This window comes from Temnothorax nylanderi, unplaced genomic scaffold, assembly GCF_030848795.1.
Source record: "Temnothorax nylanderi isolate EJ_2023f unplaced genomic scaffold, tnyl_v1.0 TNYL_tig0572_pilon, whole genome shotgun sequence".
Classification (NCBI taxonomy): domain Eukaryota; kingdom Metazoa; phylum Arthropoda; class Insecta; order Hymenoptera; family Formicidae; genus Temnothorax; species Temnothorax nylanderi.
Genome location: NW_027249634.1, coordinates 14,572 through 39,783, shown reverse-complemented (window position 1 = coordinate 39,783; position 25,212 = coordinate 14,572). Strand labels below are relative to the sequence as shown.

Below are 25,212 nucleotides of genomic sequence, written 5' to 3'. Positions count from 1 at the left end.
GTATAAGGATAAGTTGATTAAGTTTTGAAGAAGCCAAGAAGCAACGGAGCACTTTTCACTCTACAGTGTTAATTTTACAGTGGATTTTAGCTCTTTGAGAGATATATAAAAACAAATTCCTTAAATATATTACAATTTATTCCTTAACCCTTAAATGCCACCCGGGGTCCAGCGGACCCCAGACCCTTTAGAATGATATATTTTCAAATGTTCCCGTAAAAAATGAAGCTCATATTTATTTATTTATTATTTTTTATTTTTTTGATTTTGGAGCCAATATTTTAACTGTTGGCGATCTTAATTTTTTATACTATGTTGAAATTGAAATTTTAACAATATAAGCATTTTATTCTCTTTTCTAAGCCTTGAACAACATTGAAAATAATTTTCATAACTAAATATCAAAAAATCAATAAGTAAGGAGACATTTTTCATGCTGGGGTCTTTTAGACCCCATGTGTCATTTACGAGATTCTTGAGAGGTGTGGCATTTAAGGGTTAAATATATTAAATATATTATTTATACTTTTTCAATCTTTTAAAAAGTCGCTCTCAAATTATAAATTAATTATTAATTAAACAAAATTTTATTTCAACTTCCAGCTTAATCAAGTTTAATGATAAATACTAACCTGCAAGGAAGAATAGAATTCGACATTCTCGTTTAATTTGTCGCGTATACCTACAATAAAAGCGCTCGATATTTTTTCCTTTCCAGAGCGCGGAGAGAACAAGAGAAAAGTTCAAATAATGGTATGTAACTTATTTGAACTTTATCGTCATGGAAACTCAGCCGCGAGTTAGAATTGTGGTAGAATTGTATTTGCATACCGCGAGCTTGGAGTCATTGTTAATCGCTCGCGAGAAAAAAAAATCAACTCTAAATTAATGAAAAATCTCGCTGCGTGAATTATATACGAATTTTCCCAGCGATGGAAGAGTTTCTCTTCCGGCGCAACGGAGGGTAATAATGGCATATCGGGAGAGTCAAGCGCAATCAATTGGCATCACTTTGAGCCTTTTGTAAATTTCGATAATAGTCCGTATCATAATATCGACGTAATTGGATCGGCATGCAGGAGTGCCTCATAAATCGCGTCAAAGTGCAGCGAAGATCGACAAAGAGATTCCAGAGGGGATTTTGTACGTGCCTGTTTGCGACTTCGCTGATGCACGTGTAATATTCGCGTATAACAAATCGCTCTATTAATCCTCGAAAAATGATATTAAAAACGTGTGCGGTGGTGTATAAAATATCACCGCGCTCTTTTACGCGGAAAGTTTTCATAAATGCGATATCTCATCTGCAAATCAATAACGAGTGTTTATGATCATTTTGATTTTAAGAAGATCGAGAAAGTAAGTGTGGATGGTATAATATTTCGCGACTTGTTACAATATGATAAAAGTGCATGGATAAAAATCTGTTTAAGCGCGTTTATAGATTATCCATAATTATTCCTTGTAGACCTTACGAAGCAAAAGAGAGATGTACGACTATTTGTTAATTAAAACGGCCAAAGACGAAAGAAAGCAGACCCGATCCGCACGGGTCTGGAAACGCGAATTTCATCGACAAGGTCGCTCTTTAACGTAATTGGATTAACGCTCATTGTCGACGGTTTCCCGGGCGAGAAGACCAATTATCAGCATTAAGCGGCCGCGCGAAAATAAGCGATAAAGGCGCCGGATAGTCAGATTTTCGCTCCGCTGATCGCGATAAAGCACGTGGATTCGTTCTCGACATTTTGCGCGTCAGGCGCCCTCCAAGTGTTCGATCAGTTCCACTTGATCCCTTTCCTCCTCCGTCCGTCTGTCGCTGCGGTAATCAGATTACAAAAGAGATAGCTCGATGTAAATTGAGCGTACTCCGTACTAGCGCGGTGGTGAACCGAGACATTTTAAAACGCCCTAAGATACCTAGCTGTATAAAATTTATATTTTATTATATTATTGTATACGTACATGTATTATCTTATTATATTTTAGTGTAGTTTCAGTGTATTTTATTATTTTATTATATTATATAATTTAAATTGATATCAACGAAAGCTAAATAGAAACTTGAACCAGTCTATTTAAAGCTGATCGAGAGTAAAAAATGTGGTACGTGCATTTTTATTTCGGCGGTGCTCTCAATTGTTATTAAAATTAATTTGCCGATTTAGATCTCCCTCGTATGTGAACAATCCGTCATCGTTTTTTGCTAGATTCTTCCTTTTCTTGCTCCGATAATTTGCGACGCCCCGACCCGCCTGTCATCATGGAAAGTCGACGGAGGAATTTGATTATCGAAAGTAATGAAACTTTCATCCGACCGCAAACTTTTTCTCCGAGAACGGCGGGCGCGCAGGTAGATTGGCGAATAAGCAAATGGATGGATAGATTATAGATAGACTGGAAAGGGGGAAGAGGAAAATCGGTCTGAGGAGGCGTTCCTTCTAGACTAGTATACTCAGCCTTTTGTACCAAATAATTCTGGATTGAAGTTTTATGGAGACGATAAAAGAACAATAGACGTAATTGTTTATTCTCGAGTAATATGTATTTATATAACTTATTTTATAATTTTATTCTATTAGATCAATTTTTGAATTTTGCATGATTTTTATTTATTACGGGTTATGAAGACTTTTCGATAAAATTGCTTCCCTTATTGCCTCCTGCAATTAATAATTGTAAGTGATATCTTCTATATATTTAATAAACTCTCATATTATTATTAATCATCTAAAATAAATAATAAACTAAACAATTTTTTTTAAATTTTAATTTTAAAAAATTCAATATTTAAGAAGAATTTAATACTTAAAAAAAAGCAGTAACAATAAGTATCTCACAAATACGGTTCATGAATGAGAATGGAATATGCATAAAATTTTATAATGTTTGTACAGAAAACACCATAATACACGCGCTAACATGCTCGCTACATAATATGCTCTTGGCAGAGTTCGTATACAAAATGTAGTAATTAGAAGTTATAATAAACGCGTGTTTGCGTTAATATGAGCAGTTAATCAAGTTTAATATTTACATACATGAATACCATAACGGCTATCACGATTTCACCAATGTTGATTAATTGTTAATTAATCAAGTAAATCTGCTAATCATAATTAATTAAATATATTTTATTTGTCGACACTATGGCTATAACAATTTGGAAGGAGGAAGAGACAATTGAATTGAATTGAATAGCGATTAAAATCACGTGCGATATGAAATTATCGGAATTCCGCGCAAAAAGCTACATTTTACAATTGAGATCCTTTAATATTAAAAAAATATATTTCGTTATAATTATATAAATATTATACAAATAAGTTTTACAGTATTTTTAAATTTATTTCTCTTCTTTTGTCGAGAGATACTCGTTAATGCCTTCATCAATCTTCTTCTATCTTCCTCATAAAACGTCGATCTAGAATGACTTGGCGTAAAGGCCTGAGTATGTATACCGATCAAGTAGGAGCTTCTCCTCGAACCGATTTTCCTCTTTCCTCTCTCTGTTTCTCGTCTCATAAAAATTGTATAATACAAAGATTTCGAAATATCTCAATATTAACAAATATTGGAACTTATTAAACAGCAACACTGACATATTAACATGCATAACTATCGATTTCATTTTGCAAACATGACGCGATCACCATCATGCGGGCGCTATCGAGAATATCGCTATAAAAGCGATAATATCGCATACATGAATGCGTATGACCATGTGCATTCTGATTACATATCAAATTGGCATAACAATGCTTTTAAATAGAAAAGTTACGGCTAAGCTACTCCTACACACGTTTGCTTCTTCATCAAAAAGAGTTCTGCGAGTTCTATCGTAATAATATTCAGCATTTTACAGAATATTCGACAGTCATCTTCTTAATTAACGTAATTTTAATTAACGTTCGAACAATATTAAAACGTATTCTTTATAATCATTTAAATTTATTATATTTAAAAAATAATTCGTTAGAGATTTAAGCGAGGTTTGTTATTCGATAAATTCAAAAGTGACGCAAAATTTTTTTTGACGAGTGTTACACCAAAGACTATGAGCGACAAATTTTGTTTTATTCTGCAACATTGTTCACTCTGGTAAGTTATTAAATTTATATTAAATTTATACGCGACACTTCCGAATCGTCGATTCCAACCAACGGCTGTTGTTGATTGCGTCATTTCTCTCAACGTGTTTTATTTACGTTGGCAAAATTGGAAATTGATACAAAACGTGACCGGGTCGAAAATGGTTGCAGGCATTGCATGCGGTCAAATAGGCCAGAGAGACAGAGCCGAGGCAACATTTGAATAGTTTTGCAGCGCACCGTCACTTTGAAACACGATACGGCAGCTTATTTTTTTCAATTTCCAACAATTTTCAGTTTTCAGCAATTTAATCGCAATAAAAGTCTACTTTTTCCCCATTTTTGCATTTAATTACTATACAAGTTCTAATTACACGTTCGAATATGCATGATTCGGGTTACATCGGCGCGTGAAAATAAATAACTTTTCGGTTTACGCGTTCAATTATTCCCCTTCTACGAATTCAAAAACAATACGAGGGAGTTTACTCGCGGCTTAACGCATCGCCAGCGTGCAATCGCGTTTGCCGTGTATTGTGCTTTTTACGAGGTCGCCAACAATGTCGCGATAATCTGTCTCGGCGTGATTTCGATCTGATTAGGCCGAGCGAACGGGTATCGCGGGCGCAATGTGTTTTGCGCGCGGGATTTCGAGCTTTGTTATGTCGTTACCACCGCCGCACCGTGCACTGCACCGGTGTGCAGGCCGCCGCTCGTATATTACTCGCAGCGCGCAGCGTTCCAGGACTAAATCGCGGCACATAGTACCTACTACGCGTATTCTATTGCTGTAACAAAATTTATTCGATTCGCTTGTCTGATAGCGAATCCACCCGCGGGTTCGTGTACCTCTCACTAGCAGAATTACGCGGCCGTCATCCATACGTCTATATCGTATGCAAATGCGCGCGCGCGCGCGCGCGCGTGCGATGCGAAAGATCATTGTTTGCGGTTCCGGATATAATATTGTGATTTGTAATGCAACGCGCGGAGCAAAAGGAATTTCGCAGGATATATGCACGAATTCTCTCTCTTTCGCGCGCGCGCTCTCGCTCTATTCGGAGGGGATCAAATTTGTAGAAATCTGGGCTGCATACAACGTAATGATTGATGAAACCTATCAAACGCGCCGCGCAGCAATAACATTGCGCTCAAAGCTTGGAACTGGTACGGGAGAAAGCGGGAATATACGAGATACCTGTTACGTTCCCATCGCCTAATGAAATTAGAGGTCCGAAATCTGATGGATTATCGCTCATTATTTTGAATTTCAGATATTAATTGCTTCGAAGACCGAAATTTAGGCGCGTAACGTACGCAAATTATGTAATGCATAATTATACAATTCCATGCCGTTACGCATTCCAAATTTTTTAGGTACACCCGTATCGTCGTGTTTATTTTACGAAAGAATGACCGTACGCTGCTCTACGTTTCGCGTCATTGTACATCGCTGCTAATTATCTCTCTTATCAAACGCATAATCTATTTTCACAATAGTTTTATTAGCGTATTTTATTAATATTGATTAAGTGATTGATATTGTAAAGATCTTATCTCTACACTTCATAGCTAATACCTATATTCTTTAAAAATTGTTTTAATTAGAAAAACGTATAAAACCTTTCTAAGTTTCAAGACGGTTTACGGTAGACAGAGCTGCGAGAAAGATAGAAGTGTCAGATAGATGCGTACCTTATTGTAGATGGCTATATCGGGTACTCCGGGTCCGGCGCAAGTGAGCACGTAATGCGAATTGTCAGTGGAGAATTTAGCGCTGTTGTACAAACAGCGGCTGCCGTCCCTCTCCCTGACAACGTTACAAGTCAAACACGCCGACTTGTGCCCCGGATCCAGCAGCGACACTCTGTACAGATGCTGAACCGCCGACTCGCGTTCCGAGGTGGCCAAGTAGTATCTGTAACAAAAATAAGTATATATTTTCCTTCGACAAATGTACTACGATCAGGTTTGCCTTCATAAATCCGACGTCTTCGCGCGATTAATTTCTTTGGCTAACTGTATATGTATATTTTTGGAACTTTCTTTCTTTCTTTTGGAATACATGAACAATTATGTAATTTTAGGATCTTAATTACTTTTGCGCGGTATAATAAAGTGGTAATCATTGCGTCACGCGTGCAAGCGCAGCGAGGAAATTATATTAACGTTTGCGTTAGAATGACGTCGGCCAAGTGTCTCGCGCCGACGTCACATTACCGCTAAGAAATTAGTTTTTCACTATCTGCATTATGGGACATGGAGAACACCTGTTGCGACGCCTAAGATATGCGATAACCGGCGAAGACAAATTGTTCACTAGCTCGATGCTAACACCACGCCAAGACGTGTCCCAGCGCGAGGTGTATTTAGCGGACTATTATCTCGTGTCCTGCGCTAATCCCTGCCTTCTCTCCGCCAACCAGCCACATGTTCTCCAGACAGCGGAGTGTTCCATCAGCGCGCGGAATACGAGAAGCGGAGTAGGACGCCCGCTAAACGGAAGTGCACGCAATTTCCATATGGACCGCGCGCGCGCGCGCGCGCGCGCTGTCACCGAAGAGATCCCCCGGTTGTCGATTTATTGAGAGTCGCTCCCATTCTGGGCCATCAAGCCGATCAAGCGGTTACGTCAGCAGAATGCTGCCCCATTAGATACAATCAGAAAGCTGATGGTGTAAATTGCGGCCATTGACTGTCCGCTGCTTGCCCCGTATACCTGTGTGCCGCTGATACCATCACGCATTAATCAGATCTATTGTTCTCCGTCGGTTCCCGACGCTTTCCGAATGCGAGAGACGCTTTACGTAAAGCACCCATCTTTTTCTTTCTAAATCCGAGTGCTCGCGCGACTAAAGATTCATTTTTAGCCGGGACGAATAAAAAGAGGACGTCACACGAACAGATGTTTGAAGCTGATTCTCTTACAAGTTACGTCATAATTACGATTTTGATCGCAAAATTTATAATTTAAATGTTTTTTTTTGCAAAACAAAAGAGTAATAAGTATTTTTTACGATTTTTACGTGAAATGTTTCAGATTATATTTCCTGTTTTATTTTTGGTGAATAAATTACCTATAATAAGTCATATATAAAAAATTGACTACATTTCGTTATTTTCTTTGACTATTAATATCACTCCAATAGAGTTATGTATATTCGAATATTAGCATAATATTAGTATATTAAACTAGTGGTTTGATGTAACGGAACTTATGCTGTTTGTTTGAAGGTTCTCCGCTGTCTTATCGCTGCGTATGCAAATTGTAGCCCTCAGTGATGCAGCATCGCGAGTGGGATTGCCAAACGTGGTCGGAAAACTTGTAGAACCGCAGTGGCGCTCATGCTAACGATCGTCAAATCGATAATACTTTCTAGATTTTTAAAATAACGAATCCTTGAGATAAATTTAGAGTCGATATTTTTTTTCAAAAATTTCATGGAACGCTATTGCAGGGCATACCTAATGTCAAATTTCACGTTTTCAAATAGCTCTGCAATTATAAAGACCTTCCAGTTTTTCTCTTATTTCGTGGCGTATGAAAGCCTCCTGCATAGAGAGACCATTAAATATTTGACAAAAAGTCTCTTGGAAGATTCAAAGGAGGATTCGACTGGAGGACCAAGGGTGTGTTCGTGAATTCTCTACCGTTTCTCTATCGTAAACCGAGGGGAATCAAGCGAACACGGTAAGTCGCCGGCAGTTCCGCCGGGTCGGTAAGATAGATGACTCCGGGTTATTTAGAATGGATTAATTCGAGCATCCTGTTAATTTAGCCTATCGCATCAATCTTGAATGACCTCGGGGCCTCGGCCATCGCCATTCTCTCTCGCGCCGTATTACGAGAATTGCAACTTTTGGTGGGCGCCAACATCGCGCGCCTTTCTTCGAAAATGAAGATCGATCGATTTCGAGCACAGGTTGGCGGTTCCGGGAGGGAAACCCGGGGCCCTCGAGACCCTCCGCCTGGCAGCTGATACCTCGTTGTCATAATCGTGGATGATAGCGTACGTTATGCTGGGGTTAAATTCCAGCTATACGCGGTATTCGGAGATATGTTGCCTATTTATGGCGAATTAGAGATTATTCGTAATCGAAGGAATCCAGGAAACAATCTGTGAAAAGCAGAGATCGCGTTGAATTTCGCATAAATTTCATATGTGAAATTCAGGGCCCTCGAATCGATCGATATCTTCAATTTAGAACTTGCTGATTAACAAACTCGTGATTTATATATTTTTTTAAAGATTTCTTTCGCATTGAGAGAAAAAAATAGTTGAAGTTACCACAATTTCACTATAATTTTTAATTATTTTCGGTGCCAACTACATTCTTACGTATAGTTATTTTAACAATGCGAATATAGCTGATTCCATACTACATTATTGCTGCCATAACTTTAACATGCATTTATTCAACCATGATATGGTTTTATACACTACAATCTGTGATTTATGTATACTAAATCGTACTATAAATATGATAAAAATAAATAATTAAAAATTATTATAGCAATAATAACTATAAAAATAAGAACATCAACCATAATTATTTTACTATACAATTATAGTCGCAAATATCAATTACTTTTGTTGTCGATTATAAAAATAGAGTCTTTCTCGTTTATCAATTACTTTTCTCTCAGTGCGGTATAGTATAAATAAGTGCTACAGTTAGACCGCGAGTCAAAATTAATAAAATAAATCATGAAGCAACATCTTTACGTTTATAATTAACCCGTTATATAATATATATATATATATATATATATATATATATATATATATATCAGAAGACCTTTTTTTGTAAAGAAGTATATGAAGCAAAAAAGAGAATTCTGATGATTTAATTGAACGAAAATGGCTCGTCCTGCCTGGTCGAGTCGGATAACCGATAGAGTAATTTTTCTTTTCTTCATGGTTCAGCCCCCCTCATCCCTGGTGCATTACCAGAATTGATCCCGGTACATTAGTTATTGGGAGTGATATATATCTGCTGCTGTGTGCCATTTAATTACGGACTCGCAGCTCGGAGCGCCGCGCCGCACTGGGGTAGTGCACGGTCTTTTGAGCGCGGTAAGTGTTCCGTAAGGAAATTAATCGGCGAATCTATCGTGCCCGAGGGGGCACTGATAAATACAAACTCGAATGCGCGTCAGTTTTGTTTTGCGACGCTCGCGTGGTATCTCAGCTCCTACTCGCGCGCGCGCGCGCGACTTTGTAGCTGCCGATTCGCGAAGTTGCCGAAGTAGCAAAGTTACCTTGCAGTACGCTGCTGATATTAAAAGCATGTATATGTATATAATAACACATACACTCGAAAGCTTCAAGAGCTTCGGAAATCCGGGACTAAACCGGAATTACATTGCATACCTATCTGAAGCCTCCGCGAGCGGAATCGCAATATCGGCAGATTAAATGCATTTGTTATACAACTTTTATGATATCTGCATAATGCATTGCAGTTCGCAGTGACTTGCCGATAAGCTTCCTCGATTCGACTTCGAAGCACGGAATCGAAATAATGGCAAAATGCTTGGCAATTATTGGCTTTCTCTATTTTTGATCTCAAAGCATGAAAAACGTGAATAGATCTGTTTTTTTTTTTTTTTCAAATCTCAACTAAATGAATAGAATATTTTGCCTTATTTCTTGAGATAAAATTATACACATAACGTTCGCAATTTTATTTTTCACAACATTGATTGAGGTAATTTTAACACTGCATAATCGAATATTACTACTCTATAAATCTTATATTAAACGTCGCTATTTATTTTATACGTTGTTCGTTGAATTTTATCTTATAGACAATTTTGCGACCAACATCGTTTGTACATAGGTATCGGAGATACAATAAACGTCGAACCCACTTTATTGATAATCGATTCATTGCTTTATCAGCAAACAATTCTCTAAAGCGCAATGTTGTATATTACCAGCGATGCCTATGCACGTTCCGTAATACAACGATATTCAAGCGCAGCTTATAATTTCGCCGAAACTTCTTTGCATAAGACGAGGAGGGGGGGGGGGGTGAGGGGGGAACACAGGGCGCTATTTTACATGGCAATTTTCGTGGAGCACGCATGCACGAATTCTCTCGCGCCGGTGTAGCATCGTTCTAAGTTATCTATCTTGCGAAACGCGATGAAAGTTTCAACGGCGCAATTTAAAGTTGGCCTATCGCGACAAGCTGATGCGCGCCCTTCGCCGCGAGGAACCCCTTATATTCCAGCAAACTCGAAGTGTATCTATTTCAGGCTGTTTATCTATTCAATGCTAACTTCTTCAACACGTTGTTACTGTTAACGTTACACGCAGCATTAGCACGTCACTATATGTATACATACGGCATTAATCGATCGCGTACGATGCAGGTACGCGCAAGAAATTCCTACAATTTTCATTTAATGAAGGAAGAAGAGAATAATTTGCGAAGTCAGAGTATCTTTTTCAAAATTTTTTTTATATATCGCATCTCGAGAAGAATACCGTCACAACTCAAAAAATTTTATTAAGAAAAAATAGGACCGTTATGATATATAATTAAATTAGAATTAATAAACAGCCATTTTACGGTCCGAGCTTGAATCTTAGTAGCCTAATACTATTTCTGTGTGAAAAAAATTTCGATTTTGAGTTAAGTCCATAAGAAGTAATGCCTAAGATGTTCCCTACATGCTATAATAGTGTTACTATGTGCGAAATTTGCCGCACGGAAGTAGAAGTTCGTTATTCTTTTAAACTTATGTTGCAATCGCTGGATGAATAGTGTCACAAGTAAATTAATACAGTGAGTGTACGTAGCACTTTTACTGGAACAACGTCGCAACTTGAAAATATTTTGACTTGTGACAGTCTTCTACTACGAGGTAAATAAATTTTCTCCAGCAAATTCACTTGGCAGCAATTTTTCAAAAACAACTGAGAATGAGATTGTATAAGAATGACAGACATTAACTCTTTTATAAAAAAAAGACACTATCTCTTTTAAAACGTCTTTCTCTCAGCGAAACTACAAAAAAGTTCTAGTAAATAACAGGAGAAAATCAAAATCTGCCGCTGCCCATTTAGAACTACAACCGGAGTACTTCAAAAGTTAATTATAGAAGATGAAAAGAAAGGTGATATTCGAGAACTTTTCAAAGACAATCATATTCCAAAATTTTATCGTACTTTTTACGAATCTATTTTTTTATAGTAATAATTACTATATTTCTTCGGACATTGTTTAGGTTTTATATAGTTTATTAATACTTTATTATTTTTTTACATTTGCATTTATTTTAAAATACATTCATTATCTCTTGAAAAGTGTAATTTATATTTAATATTCTTCCTACTTTTAAAGCGATATAAGTTTAATAAATATTAGGAGTATAAAAAAGTTCTCGGCTTTAGATTTCATGAAATCGAAACTACATTTTAAATTTTAGTTATTCTCCCGCTCTTTTGCGGTTTGAAAGTGCTGACATATAGCTTTTCAAAATGCCACACAGTTTGGCATTTGATGCATATAACCTTACAAATCGGTGGTGCTTACAATGGCAATAACAAAAGAGCATATTCGATTTTCCATCCACTTTGCGTTTCATTTGAAGAAAAACGCTGCTGAAGCCATTAAAATGATTTGTGCTGCATATGGTGAGAATGTCGTAACACATTCTACGTGTAAAAGATGGTATCAACGATTTCGCGAAGGAAATTTCGATCTTGAAGACCATTCGCGTGCTGGACGCCCTCCCCAATTTGAAACGGACGAACTGTAAGCATTACTCGATCAAAACACCGAACAAACTGAAAAGGAGCTTGCACAGCAGCTCTTTCTGTACGTTTTCAAATAAAAATTGAATTTTGTGAAAAAAAGCCGAGAACTTTTTTATACTCCTAATACATAATTATTGATGCAAGAACAAAAACCACCCTATCGAGGGGTGCTGGAAGTCTTGATCGAGGATTCCTTTCAGAATCACAACAGACCTCTTCAAGAAACGGTATAAGTTTCGTTCTAACAGTATATCGTAATTGTAATTGCGTTAGTTATCTCACAGTTGAAAAAAAGTGAATTAAATTTTCGTTTCCCCTCTCTCCTGAAAATTGTGAATCGTTGAGTTGTGACAATATTCTTCTCGGGGTGCGATATGTAGGGGAGACCGGGGCAAACTCGACACGATTTTTTCAAAGGCAATTTTCAACAATTAATTAAAATTTTCAAGCAAATTTAATGGTACACATTTAAAGAGCGTTCCTTCAGGTACAAAATTGCTTAAGGAAATTTTGCTGTACGTCGCTTAGTTTTGCCCCCAGGAAAGGAAAAGTGACGCGAAGACAAATTTTCAAATTGAAAAATGCCGGGGCAAACTCGACACTTTGCCTGATCGACACAATTTAATCTGGAACTTATTTTTTATTGTCTGAAACTAAATATACATTTGTTTATCGTGTATTTAGAAAGTACAAAAATTTGGAATTAAGTAAAATAATAATCATTGGAAATAATGAGAACAAAAATTGTTGAACATTCAATTATTTTCATCTAAACTCATGTCTGAAAAACAATTTATGCAAGTAAATTCGCGATTACACGTGCGCACACATTTGTCATGGGCCATATAGCTGCATCACAAGCATCGTTTATTATTGGGAGCCAATAAAACGGCGTGTCGACTTTGCCCCGAACGTCGTTTTTTACTTTTGTTACTCCAAAAATATAAAAATTTTGAAAATATGCAAAAACTATTATCGGATTCGTATAAAGCATCGAATTTCCCATCAAAATCACTTACCCGCGGTAGATTCGCAAGAGTAAAGCTCGATGAAAAAGTAGAAATTTTCGAGAGATCAGAAAAATTACTTTTCACTATCAAAAACGCTTATGTCGCGCTAAAAATTACACCACAACTCAGAATGTCACCAAATTCCGTTGATAATACTGGCACATAAAGACGCATTTACAGTAGGAAAGGCAAGTTTCTACGATAGATTTAAATTGGCAAAAAGCCTAGTGTCAAGTTTGCCCCGGTGTCGAGTTTGCCCCGGTCCCCCCTACATCTTAACATTTAAGAAAGCGCTTAAAGTTACGGCCGGTCTTAATTTCGACGAGAGCAAATGTAGCGTTAAAAATATAAGTAATGAGGACGTAAAACCTGTTCGAAAGGATGTAAAACAACGTGATGACGCGCGACTTTTTTTTCATGGCGTATCGTAACGAGGGATCGTATGAAAAGCTTTAACTTTCCTCCGCCATCCTGCCGGAGCTGTCATTACAACGTTACAGCCTCGTAATCGCGTCTTTAATGCCTCGATCTCGAGTTTCATTATATAGTTTAATTATGCACGAACGACACAGACACGGGCGCCAATAAAAAGGGCCTAGCGGACGAGATGAGATCCTGCCGGAGAACGAGGACTATGAAAATTTAGCATAAGCGCTCGCATGAGAGCAGTTTTACGTGTTCGGACAGCTTGGAGAACGTTGCCGTCAGGCGCCCGAGTCAAAACCAAGATTCACGAAAGATTAGATAGCGATTTTATAATAATCTAATTTATTAACCGTCCTCTAATCGACTGCTATATTTAAAATGATTTAATTGGAAAGTTTTTGCGGTATGAAAATATCAACAGTAATCTTTTATTCTCATATAAACAAAAAAATTGATGTAAAAATAAAATAACAAACGTATATACAAAGTTATATCTATAATATTTCAATAATAAAATTTAAAAAAATTAAATTAAATTCCTTATTATAAAACAAAAGCTATCTAATGTAATGTTTTATAAATACAATCACCAAATTAGGTAAAATGGAATCCTTTATTAAGCGTGCGCAAGTTAAAATAGGCCAAGTTAAAATGTCTTATAACGTATGCACATAGGAAACTCTGCGCGGAAGCCCTTGGGAGGTCATTTTTCTAGTTCTACCGCTAATTTAAAAGGCGCGATAACTTTTACATTAAATATTTCAAGATCGCGGCTTCGCGAAAGCAAGTTATTTCGGTCCAGAGAGGCCTAAAGTAATTATCACATTACCGCGAGCGCGGTGATCGATGGGATCTATTTCCCAGTTTTCCGCGCTTCTATACATCACGAGTTTACTTTAAATTATCCTCCCCATTAATTTCTAAAATTGAACCTTCGCCGGCCGCCTCTGTTTCCCGGGACTTCAACGAAAGTGCTGCTGCGCGGCGGCGGCCAACGTTGCCGCGGTATTGTCAGAACAATCTACGTTAGAGACGGATATCAGAAATTCTTTCGATAAAGTACCGAGTATCGTTATTGCTCCGGATGGTATCGGAAATCGCGGGAAAACCTCAGGTATATTCCCCCTTCCCTTCCCCGTTCCCGTTTCCGCAAGCTCTGATGGACGTTTCGCGGATTCTTTCCATGAAACCATTATCCGCCCGGGGGTGGCCCCACGTGTATCCATCCACGTGTACACGTAACGATCGCTCGTTCACGTTATATATAGCCGCAATTGCACTTAGCGCGCCCCGGAAACGTCCGTTGCGAAATAACCCGGGGGTGGGATGGGGTGGTTTTCCTGGAGAGTCCCGATAATATTTGTCGGTCCGTTCGACAGCCTCCGTCGGCGAGATACGAGGATTCCGCGCCGCCTTTTGTGCGTTCCATCGCGTTCGCGATTTGTTACCGCCCGTTCGATAATAGTTCAAATTGATTGAAAAACGTTTTGATCGAATATCGCATCGCGTGTGTAAACGCTGAACGATCGCGTTTCATTGCGAAAAAGGCGCGAAGTACGTCAAGCGGAAACGCACATATTATGCCGATTCATTACGCGACCGTTACATCTTATTCAATGTCACGAATACGACATGCCGGTTTGACCATTTCTTTTTCACCTACGATGTTAAACAGTCATTAAGCCTACATTTCGTTAAAATAAAGCTCCCTTGAAATTGAACTAAGAAGAATAAAGTTTTGTTATCATTTTGCCCCCCGAGAGGTAAATGAAGTAAGGGGACAAGAACTTCGGAAATCTTGGCATTTTTTACCGAGAAAAAAAATTTTCTTTAGTACTTGCAACGTGGCCGAAATGTCACGTAAGACTTTACCTTTTCTTTTGACGAAAAAAATTAATCCACAATTCAAATTTGAAATAAAACGATATGATTAGTCACATCGAGATTTTGTTTTCGTTACTAAATTCTCGAAAATTATATTGTTGGTTTTATTGTTGGTCACGTATCTGTTCTTGGACGTAAGATAGATCCCTTTCAGTAATTAATTTACCCTCGGTAAATTAAGAAATTTACTATGTTATAGTGACTTTCGTTGTACCAGATTCGGAAGATGAATTAAGACGTGACAGCTGCGTGACATAATTCCTTTCGGACAATAATGCCAAAAACTTCTCACCGTAGAGGAAAAGCTCGAACGGTTGTTAGCGTTCGGGGGATTAAACCGGAATATCCTGCCTGCGCCAGGCAGAATCGTCAGGGTGTTTGAAGGCTGGTGAGCGAAGGCGTTCGATTCGCCGAGGGAGGCAATCCCTCGAACTTTCAAGCGGTTTAGTCTAAATCTTAAACAGCACAAGCGCCGGACGGTGTACGGCCTCCGCCTCTGGCGCAGCGAAGGTGTGCTAAGAGCTTTATAAAAGTTAAAATTGAAACGGCGAGAGTTTCTCTCCCCGTTTCGGCCCGGTAACACGGGAACGTCGCGTATGAACCTTCCCTTCACCCTCAGCATTATCCCATTGCAATTCGAGCCGCGGCGGAATAAATTGGATATACTGAATCCGAGAGCATTCCCAGCGCTTGTTTCTCCCCGGCACGCTCCCGTCTTACTCGTATGTGAATAATTCGCGCGTTAAGCATCGCGGCTCTTGCATTTCGCGATAAAATTAAAGCGAAACGTACGCATCTATCGATATGCGATCGCTAAGAATTAAAAAAAAAAATAAACGCAAAGAGTTTAAAATGCAGGGAATTTTTCAAAAATGTGATATCGGCAACATCATTGGGATTGCTAAATTTAATATGCAAATTCCTAAAAAATTTATTATTACTTTTACCTTTTCGGCGTTTAAACCGCGTAAAAGGATAGAGTTGGGGTAATTTGAAATACGTGGACAAGTTGAACCACCGCAATATCTAGCCTATCAAGTGTGTTACAACTTAGCGGACAGCAGCAAATTTAGTAGCTAGTAACAAACATTTGGCATTACAACTCAGCAAAAACAAAGTTCAATTATCTTTAATAGTTTTCAAGTTATCTTAAAAAAGACCGAGAGTGGTCCAAATTACCCCAACTTCCTCTACGATCAAATAACAGAAACGTGACAGAAGCTTCAGATCTTTTGTCTTTTTCGTGGTTTTTACTTATTATATTATATATACTATAAAAGAATTTGACTTATGCAAAAGTTGAAAATTGAAGAAAGGAAACGCGAAGTTGGATGGCGAGAAACAGAGGCAAATCCTGCGAGACACATCGCCGGGATTCAGGGTTAACGAGTGCGCGACGCGACGACTAGAATAATAAGGGCGGTTAATAGAACGGGCGTAACCGCCCCTCGGTGTTTATCTCCAGGGTACAGTAACGTTTCCATTTGGCCCCCGCTATCCGACCGGCGGAGTTTTCGGAGGCAGCTCACGAAACGTTTCCCGGCCTTCTGCGGTTGTAGCCTGTCCACGCGAACTGTTCGCGCGGGGAACGGTAGACGCGTCCCGAACTAATTCGGGTGGCATCCCTTGTTCGCGGGGGCGCGGCAGATGGTCGGTGATCCCGGCGCGTTTAACTAATATCCCACGATTTCAGCCTCGCGCCGGGCGGCGTCTCCGGCGATTAACGCATGTCGCTACAATTACTTAGCCCGACGGTAACGAACCGCAGAGTTCTCTCGCACATTCCTCCCGGGACGCCGCGCCGCGCCGGTCGCAGGTTCGGTCGATCGAGCATAGTTATATATGATACAGAAACTAACTACGTAAACGAGGTTTTTGGCCCAAACCGAATTAACTGTGGTTCGCAGTCTAGTTAACAAAAATTTGCATTTGGTCAACGTTCAACTCGTTCGGCTCGCAATCGCGCGGACTCTATAGTCGCAATTTAGCCCGATCCTGATCTTCTTAGACCGCCAACTGTGGACTTGGAAATTTTGTTTCCGTCGAACTCGATGCCTTTTAATTGACTCGAACGTCTGCGGGATCGTGGCACATCGATCGCTCACGCTTCGAGATACTAATCCGATGATACATTGCATCTATACCGATACATTCCGGCACATGTGAGAGTGCAATCGTATTGCGGATTCCGCGCATTGATTACGCCGTTATGTCGTCCGCAGGCCGCAAACGCCACGCCACTGAATAACTCCTGAACGCCGTTCTCTGTTTACACCGTCCTAATGATTAATTCATGCGCGTTCACCCCGGATGCGGTCCGCGTTCGTTGAAGGCCCGACTTCTTGCATGTGCGAGTACGAACGACGTGCAACGGAATGACTTCGCTAAATTCATTGAGCGTGCGGTCGCTTAATGGCGGAAACTGGAAGCGAGCGTACCTCTTATCATTTAATCGGGGCCACTCCGCGTTGCGGATGTTTTAACGTTGCAACAAAATTTTGGGATGCGGAAGATATTTCCGGGATATCACTGAGAGATTTGAATCTTTGGTTGGTTAATCGCACACTGTCGCGATTCTTTATACAATACACAATTAATTTTTTACTTATTCATAAATTTTTTAAATAGAATTATTATAAATATAATACAAGATAATTATATTTTTAGAAAATTTATAAAAAGTAAAACTATTAACCAAAGATTACTTAAATTATAATTATATTTAATTTATAATTACATGAAACAGCTGGTAAAAAAAGAAAGTTTAAACTACTTCAATTTAAAATATTACCGGATTAAAGATTTTCACATCATTTGCAACGATTAGAGCTCGCTCGCATCCTCTGTTCCCTTCAATCGCAAATTACTACGAATTTTCAGTCATTCCCTGGCGTAACGAGACGAAACTCTAGACGACGTCATTAACGCCCGATCGAAGCAATTTTTCAGCGAGATGAAAAGTGGATCGTCTTCCGATGGTCTTTCCGGGGAAGCGCTGCAAGGAACGCGCGCGGCGGGAAGTCGTCGTCCGACGGCAACGGCGACGTCCCCGAACTTCTGATCGCGAGATCCGAACGGTAAATTCGATTCCCACTTCGGCCACTTCCATCGAGGTTAATCGACCGGCGCGGATTTCGAGACGCGGAAAAAGCGATTCGAAATTCGCGCGCGACGACAACGCGGGCGAGCTCCCTCGACGAAGATCTCGTTTAATTTATGAACGCGCAATTAAGTCAGCCGCTTCTTGCGAGGCGAGACGAGGTCATCGAGAGGACTCGCCCACCCTCTCGCGCTCTCTATCACCCGATCCCATCCCACTCTCTTGTTCTAAAGCCACGACGACATCACGCAACTTCCCAGCTCCGGTACACCGCCGCCGTCGCGGGGAGTTCTGCTTTCACTTCGCAAATTACTTCCGAGCCATTTCGCACGCTCGCTATCTTTCCGAATGTCATCGGGATGAACGGCTGGGAAGAGAGCGAGTATATATCGTATTCGAGAATTCGTGCTACGAATAAAGTGCATATGCGCATACGCGACGGCAGTACTCTCGTTCGAGAAGTAGAAACAGAGTAAAATAAAAAACTCACCTCTTTTTAGAGAGACTGGAGTTTTTAAAAGTTCTAAATTATAAATACGCACGCTTTTAGAACAAATTAAACAAACAAGTAAATATCTAGATTTGTTTTACAGAGATTTATAAAAAAAATAAAGCAGATTGAAGTAAATAACGCGGATAACGTAGGTATAAAATACGTCATCCTTCACAGGTAATATTCTTGAATTTATAAAAATAATCTGCAAGTATCGTTATAGTATATTTTAAACATAAATTTTATAATTTCTGTAATTTAATTAATTTTTGATTAGTTAAATTTACTTAGATAGATAATTATTAGAGCGCTGACGGTTTATTTTTAAATTTAATATAATTTTAATTAAAGAGAGCTACAACTTTATAATAAATTTTCAACAAGTTTATATTTTAATGTAAATGCCTAGTCATTTATTATTTCGCAATTAAAATTTTGGGCGATATATATATAGGTAAATTATATGTTAATACTGACTGAATCAATATTCTCATTCCATTAAATTATACGTCGGCAGCAAAATCGAATCCGCGTTTCTAATTCACAGCAAAAAGAGGCTGGGATCGCCGGAAAGTTTTCGAAGAAATGAAAACGTAATCTATTTGGTTCAATCGCTAATAGTAGATTATCGACATAGAAGTTTTAAGTAATTGGGCTGATCTGGCATCTTGAAAGAACTTTCCTGTCGAAAAGCCTCGTATAATTATGTCGCTTATCCTGATATCTATTTCATTAACGATCTGTGCTAACACTGCTAACGCACCCTTATCCAATTCAAGATTCTCATTATCTGCATAATTCCCTTTCGCATTCATAGTAGCATGTTTTATTTTTAATCTCGGCTACAAATTTACATTCTTACGCTATAAATAGATACATCAGCAAAATTAAAATCGATGACTTGTCAAAGTACGACGAAGTATCCGAAATAATCGTTCAATTGTTGTAAAAGTCAAGTTTCTAAAAATAAAGACTTATATCGATACAGACTTAAAAAATCAGATAAAATCTGCGAAACAATGGTTCGTTCAATTGTGTCGCGAAAATCAAGTTTCCAAAAATCTAGAGAAATTTAAGAAAGTTACTTAATTAGCGGCGCACGCGGGAATAGATTGTGTTTGTACTCACAGATACGAGTCCTCCCGATCCCAGGACACTATCTCCGTCACGACGAAATAGCCGGAGGTGAGGGCGGTGGTGGCCGGCCTGCCGCTGGTTGCATTCGTAACCAGCACAGCGTGTCGCCAATTGCTGCCGTTCTTCTGTTTCTGCGGTAATATCAGAAGGAACGACGTACCGTCCTCGCTGAATATAGGCGCTTCGAATTGCTCTACCCAGCCATTTTTCTCGCCATATGAGAGCGCCTAGGAGCAATCAAACGTTCCCTCGGTCAGTAAATTGTATTCCGTCAATTTAATTAAGTCGTATCGCCGTTCATAAAAAAAGGGTCACTGTTAAGATTCTCTGTTTCGCCGTCGCGTCGATGTGCTGGTATTCTCGAAAGATAATGTTGTACTTCTCGCAAAGATCCACGAGCCAAAGTTCAACAAGCGTATTAATAAAGTGATCCGGTAAAAAGAAACTCGTTCGCTTTTCTCCTTTTAACGGATACAAAAAATGCACGAGTAGTCAAACATCGTAATTACGGCTTCTTGGAGCCGTTTTTACTTTCTTTGTACAGACATTTTAACGCGGCAGCGCCGGCAGCTAATTCGCACGTTCAATATAAAAAAAAAGAAAAACATTGTTTCACGGGAGAATTATTTCTCGCAATACGAAGTTAATTTCACGCTTCTTAACGCGAGATTAAATTTATCGCAGAATTTTCTAACACGAAATCTTTACCGATACTTGAAATTTGTAACGCCCAAGTTCCTCGAGAAACAGTCGCGAAAGACTCGTACGAAACTGCGAATTAGTCGAGCCGCGGACGAGCGCGAGCACTAATTAAAATACTATTGCCCAACTAAAGGAAGAGCGCTCGCCTAAATTAAGATTCGCGAAAGCTCGGGAAAAGAGAACGCGGGCTGCAGAGGGAGAGATAGAGAGAGAAAGCGAAGTCTTCGTAATGGGTATTATACTATCAAACGAGTTCCCTCCCTCTCCCGCTCGGACCTCGCGCAGTATCCGGAACCGGAAGATTGCCTCTCTCTTTCTCTCTCGCGCGCGCGTGCGAAAATGAAGAAATACTTACTGTCGTGCAATTTGGCAGCAGACTGTCGACGTCGCAGAGCTGGAAATACGCCCTATTCTGCACCCGGTTCATCCAGGTCGCGTATACGAGGCTGTCCGTGGGGAAGTCCACCGCCGACAGAATCCTCTCGGAAGTAGACAGCTCCGGCGGATGTTCGATCTCGACCAGAGTCACGTTACCCTGCACCACCATGTCGAGATCGACGCAAAATAGTTTGACTGTTGGATTCGTCGTGCCGCTCTGGAACGGGAATAAGACGGATCTCTCGTGAAGATGGATCGACGTCGAATGGCAAAGTAGCAAGGGTAATGGACGGAGAAAAGTGCGCGTGTAACGATAAAGAAAAGTGTACGGTCCAATCGATCCGCTAAGTGGGACAGATAGACCGCGCGAAAATATTATTTGTATATAAAACACATTTCTATATTCGATCGGTATAAAGGATATAATTTTTTATCAATTAAGAAGTTAATTTTGTTTTAGCTGCAAGAACAACATTGGACATAAAAGATTATAGAGCTATAGTTTCGCAAGGAAACGTAAAGATAATCAGGTGTATATTTACAAGAAGCGCAATTTTCTTACGAAATGCGTGAAGTTGTTGTTTGCAAGGTTGTTTGCGCGAAAGTGTTTCAATGAAATTGGAAACATAAATCTTCGATTCTCCTGTCCGCCGTGGCTGTTCCTTCACTGATTACTTTAAGTGCATCTGAAAATCCTGTCTTTTTAATACCGAAAGTTTTAATGACAATCTTGTTTAATCCCCAAGATACGGAGCGCTGTAATTGTTGCTCGCGCAGTGTTTATTCGTTTGTTCGACTCGGCGATATTCCACTAATATTAATTTACCGACGTATATAGAGCGGCTTCCTCGCTTCATCAAAAAGTAACGCGGCGCCGCGCCGCTCGCGAGCCGGTCGCTGCTTTGGCTGTTTGCGAGCAGCTTAAGGATGACTCTTGATTACGTTTTAGTAAATTCAAGAAATTTCTCGTTTTCCATCCTAACTTTCTTGCGAGACAGTAGTAAGCGACGTTAATCACGTGAAAGACGTGAAAACTTCATTATTTGATAAGCGTTCTTTCTCTTTGGTAACGAAGCGAACTTAATATAATTAAATTTCCAGAATAAAGTTTTGTAAAAAATTCTAATTGAGTTATGTATACACGGGTATACGTAAATTGCATTGTACAAGTTGCTTTCCGTTTCACGCATGTAACTCTCATTGAATGGTTAATTACACGCGAATTATCCGTTGATATCAGTCCACTTTTGCGAACTATACATGATTCAGTAAACTAAGCAAATTTACAATTTTATTGTCTATTATGTAGCAATTAAAAGGGAATTCATAACGTCATTTCGATAAAATGCCGGATTTTTGAAAGCGATGCAAATTTCGCATATTCCTCGCACTTAATGCTTTTGTCGATAATATAGTGGCATTTTCCAAACGGCGAATTTGTGTCGCGAGCTATTTCGATTCAGCAGTAACAACCTATTTTCGAATCATAAAATAAAATTATTCGAATCGCTCGGTCATATTTGCATTTTATTATAATTTCAGGGGAATTTGATATTTTCGCGCAAATGTAAATATTTATAGAACAAACCCGTCTTTTTGCGATATATTTCCTCTTTGGCTGTGAAATGAATATTAATGACAATTTCATTTGCCGTGGCCACATCGCGAATAAAGCGAAATCGACGGAACTTAGGTAAATAAAATTCACTGCATTTCTGTTAAAATATGTCTCGGTTAAAGCGCGAGCTTCGAAGCACAATGAAGTCGCGAGAAAGAAATCCAGATAAATGTACCCGGGAAAATGACGGACATGGCGGTTTGCGCGTCAAGCAAAATGAATCACCCGGCTGACGAGACCGTGACTTTAATCCAAGCAAGGCTGGAAGTTTATGTATTAGAATCGCGCATCTTTAAAAGGTGACACTTTGGAGTAAAACTTCACGTCAAACTTCGAATTCAATCGCGCGTCTCCGAGAGGGGAAATCGATTCGCCGTGAACTTTATTCGAGTGTAGGCGAATGGCAAAAATACCGGGGGCGCATTTGTCATGGAGACTGTATGGTCTCCATTTCATCTCCGTTCAATCCGCCCATTATGTGGACAGTGTATCAGAGAAATATAATTACCGACGCAATCTCCTTTTAGAGATAAGTCTAAGCGCGATTCTTATTATTTCTCGTCGCGTAAAATCGTTATGAAGGCATCGTAAAAGCCTTTATCAATTTTAATGTCCTAAAAATTTTTAAATAGTTAAAATATGTATGGTTAACCCTAGCTCGCCACACTCCGGTCCAGTGGACCGCTGAACGTTTTTCAAGTTTTCTAGTTTTCATATAATAACATCACTTTCTTGACCTGATATTATCATAAACATCTCATTCAGACTCTGTTTAAAAATATTAATTAGAATGAAAATCACACACAAAGCGACAAAGTCGCACGGTCTCACGGACAAATAATTGTGGCTAGCTAGGGTTAATAAATCTATGATTATTTTCACGGTATATTAAATAAATAGCACAATTAATACTCTTTTCATGTTAATGACTTCTAATGTTCCTGGCAAAAAAACATTAAATGTATAAAGAAGAATATAGCTTTGTTAATAAGTAAGTATAATATTTAAATATACAAATGAAAACCTTGTAATGCTCGCACAGTTAAATTCGTAGTGTCAAATTGTACTCCATTTAAGTCATTTTTATCCATTGTATAAGTTGCCACTGCTCCTACTCAATATGTCGTTAATTTAACTAAAACAATAGAATTAAAATAATACTGTTTTGTGTTAAAATAATAAATTTCGACATACGTGATGGTTAAAAATAACAAAATGTTATTTAACTCAAGGTACCTATTGGTTTAAATTTCATCCGTTAATATTTAACAGTATTAAATGTCATTCCTGAGACTTCTCCGTCTCTACTCCTTATTCTTGTATCCAAGCAAACTTCCATCTTACGGATTGTCGTACGAAGACAAAGATGTCATTCAAAGGTTGAACCAACGTCGGATATTTTTCCACGTCTTTCGCGTCACGACTTTTTGCGACGGTGTCAATCGCGAGTCATAAAAAGACATTAAAAAATGTAAAGATGCCACACTCGCGCTCCTCTCATCTTTTCAGGATGTAAACTCCGGTTAGATGGCTTTTCATATCTCGGACGGCGCGGTGCGACACGAAGCTTCGCGGGGAGCAAAGTGGGAAAGACGCTTCTGAGAGCGTCTAACGCCCGGAATCGCTGCCTTTTAAAGAACCGTTTTGTTTTTCTCCCATGAAAAATTTCATTTTCCCCGTATGTGCAAACGCCTTTTTACACAGGCAGACAATCAATTAAAATGGCGGATATTAAAAACGCGTATTTTGCGTTTTTCTGGTAAAATATACCAGAAACGTATCACGCATGAAACTTTCACACGCAGAAAATATATAAAACTTATTTATTATTTATTCGTGGATGCGAATATCTATATTAAAATTTTTAAATGTATTTGAAATTTATATAAAATATTCGAGCTATTATCATTTTTGAATTTAACGAATAATTTTTCGATAATAATGATAATGAACAAAGATAAATTAAAAGTCGACGAATTAAAAATATGGCAATGCCAGAGAAAACATTTCTTTATCGTGCGTAACAAAAACAGTGGAATAAGGTTCATGTGTACTTACTTTAGGGTAGTGAATCGGTATCGCCGACGTGTATTGGAAGGTTAAGCTTCCGGGATATCCGTAAAATGGTATGGTCATAATAGGAGTGCTCGAGTCGTCGAAATAGCCGAAGACCAATTTAGTGCCGCTGGGAGAAAACCAGATCGCCTTGTTCGAGCTGAATACTTCCTCTGTAACGCAGCAAAAGTATAAAAAGTTAGTTAATATATTATTAAATCTATATTTCCTTATATATATTTATAAGAAGAAATACTTAAAGCAAGATATACATATACAGTGCTGGTCAAAATTATTGCATTATGGAAAGAGAAGTTGTTACTTTAATGAAGAAAGACGTAAATATTATACAATTTTATTTTAGCACTGTTATTTTATGCTTTGATAGGAAAACTTTGAGAAAAAAAACAAAGATCTTAATGATTTAATTAAATAATTATTATTAACAATAATTATTCAACGTCAATTAAATCATTAAGATCAAAGCATAAAATAACAGTATCTAAAATAAAATTTTATGATATTTATATACATTTATATATCTCT

At 38.7% G+C, this 25,212-nt stretch overlaps 1 protein-coding gene across 1 annotated transcript in view; it reads right to left on the bottom strand.

Moving 5' to 3' along the window:
• Positions 1-24,835, bottom strand: part of LOC139784022 (venom dipeptidyl peptidase 4) — a 44,575-nt gene extending 19,740 nt beyond the window's left edge. The window contains exons 1-4 of the mRNA XM_071723189.1: positions 24,670-24,835; positions 20,971-21,210; positions 19,905-20,140; positions 5,787-6,009 (exon numbers count right to left, since the gene is read on the bottom strand). Of these exons, the coding sequence (XP_071579290.1) occupies positions 5,787-6,009; positions 19,905-20,140; positions 20,971-21,210; positions 24,670-24,747 (777 nt within the window). The 5' untranslated portion in view covers positions 24,748-24,835. The remainder of the gene's footprint in view (positions 1-5,786; positions 6,010-19,904; positions 20,141-20,970; positions 21,211-24,669) is intronic.
• Between the last annotated feature and the right edge of the window lie 377 nt (positions 24,836-25,212).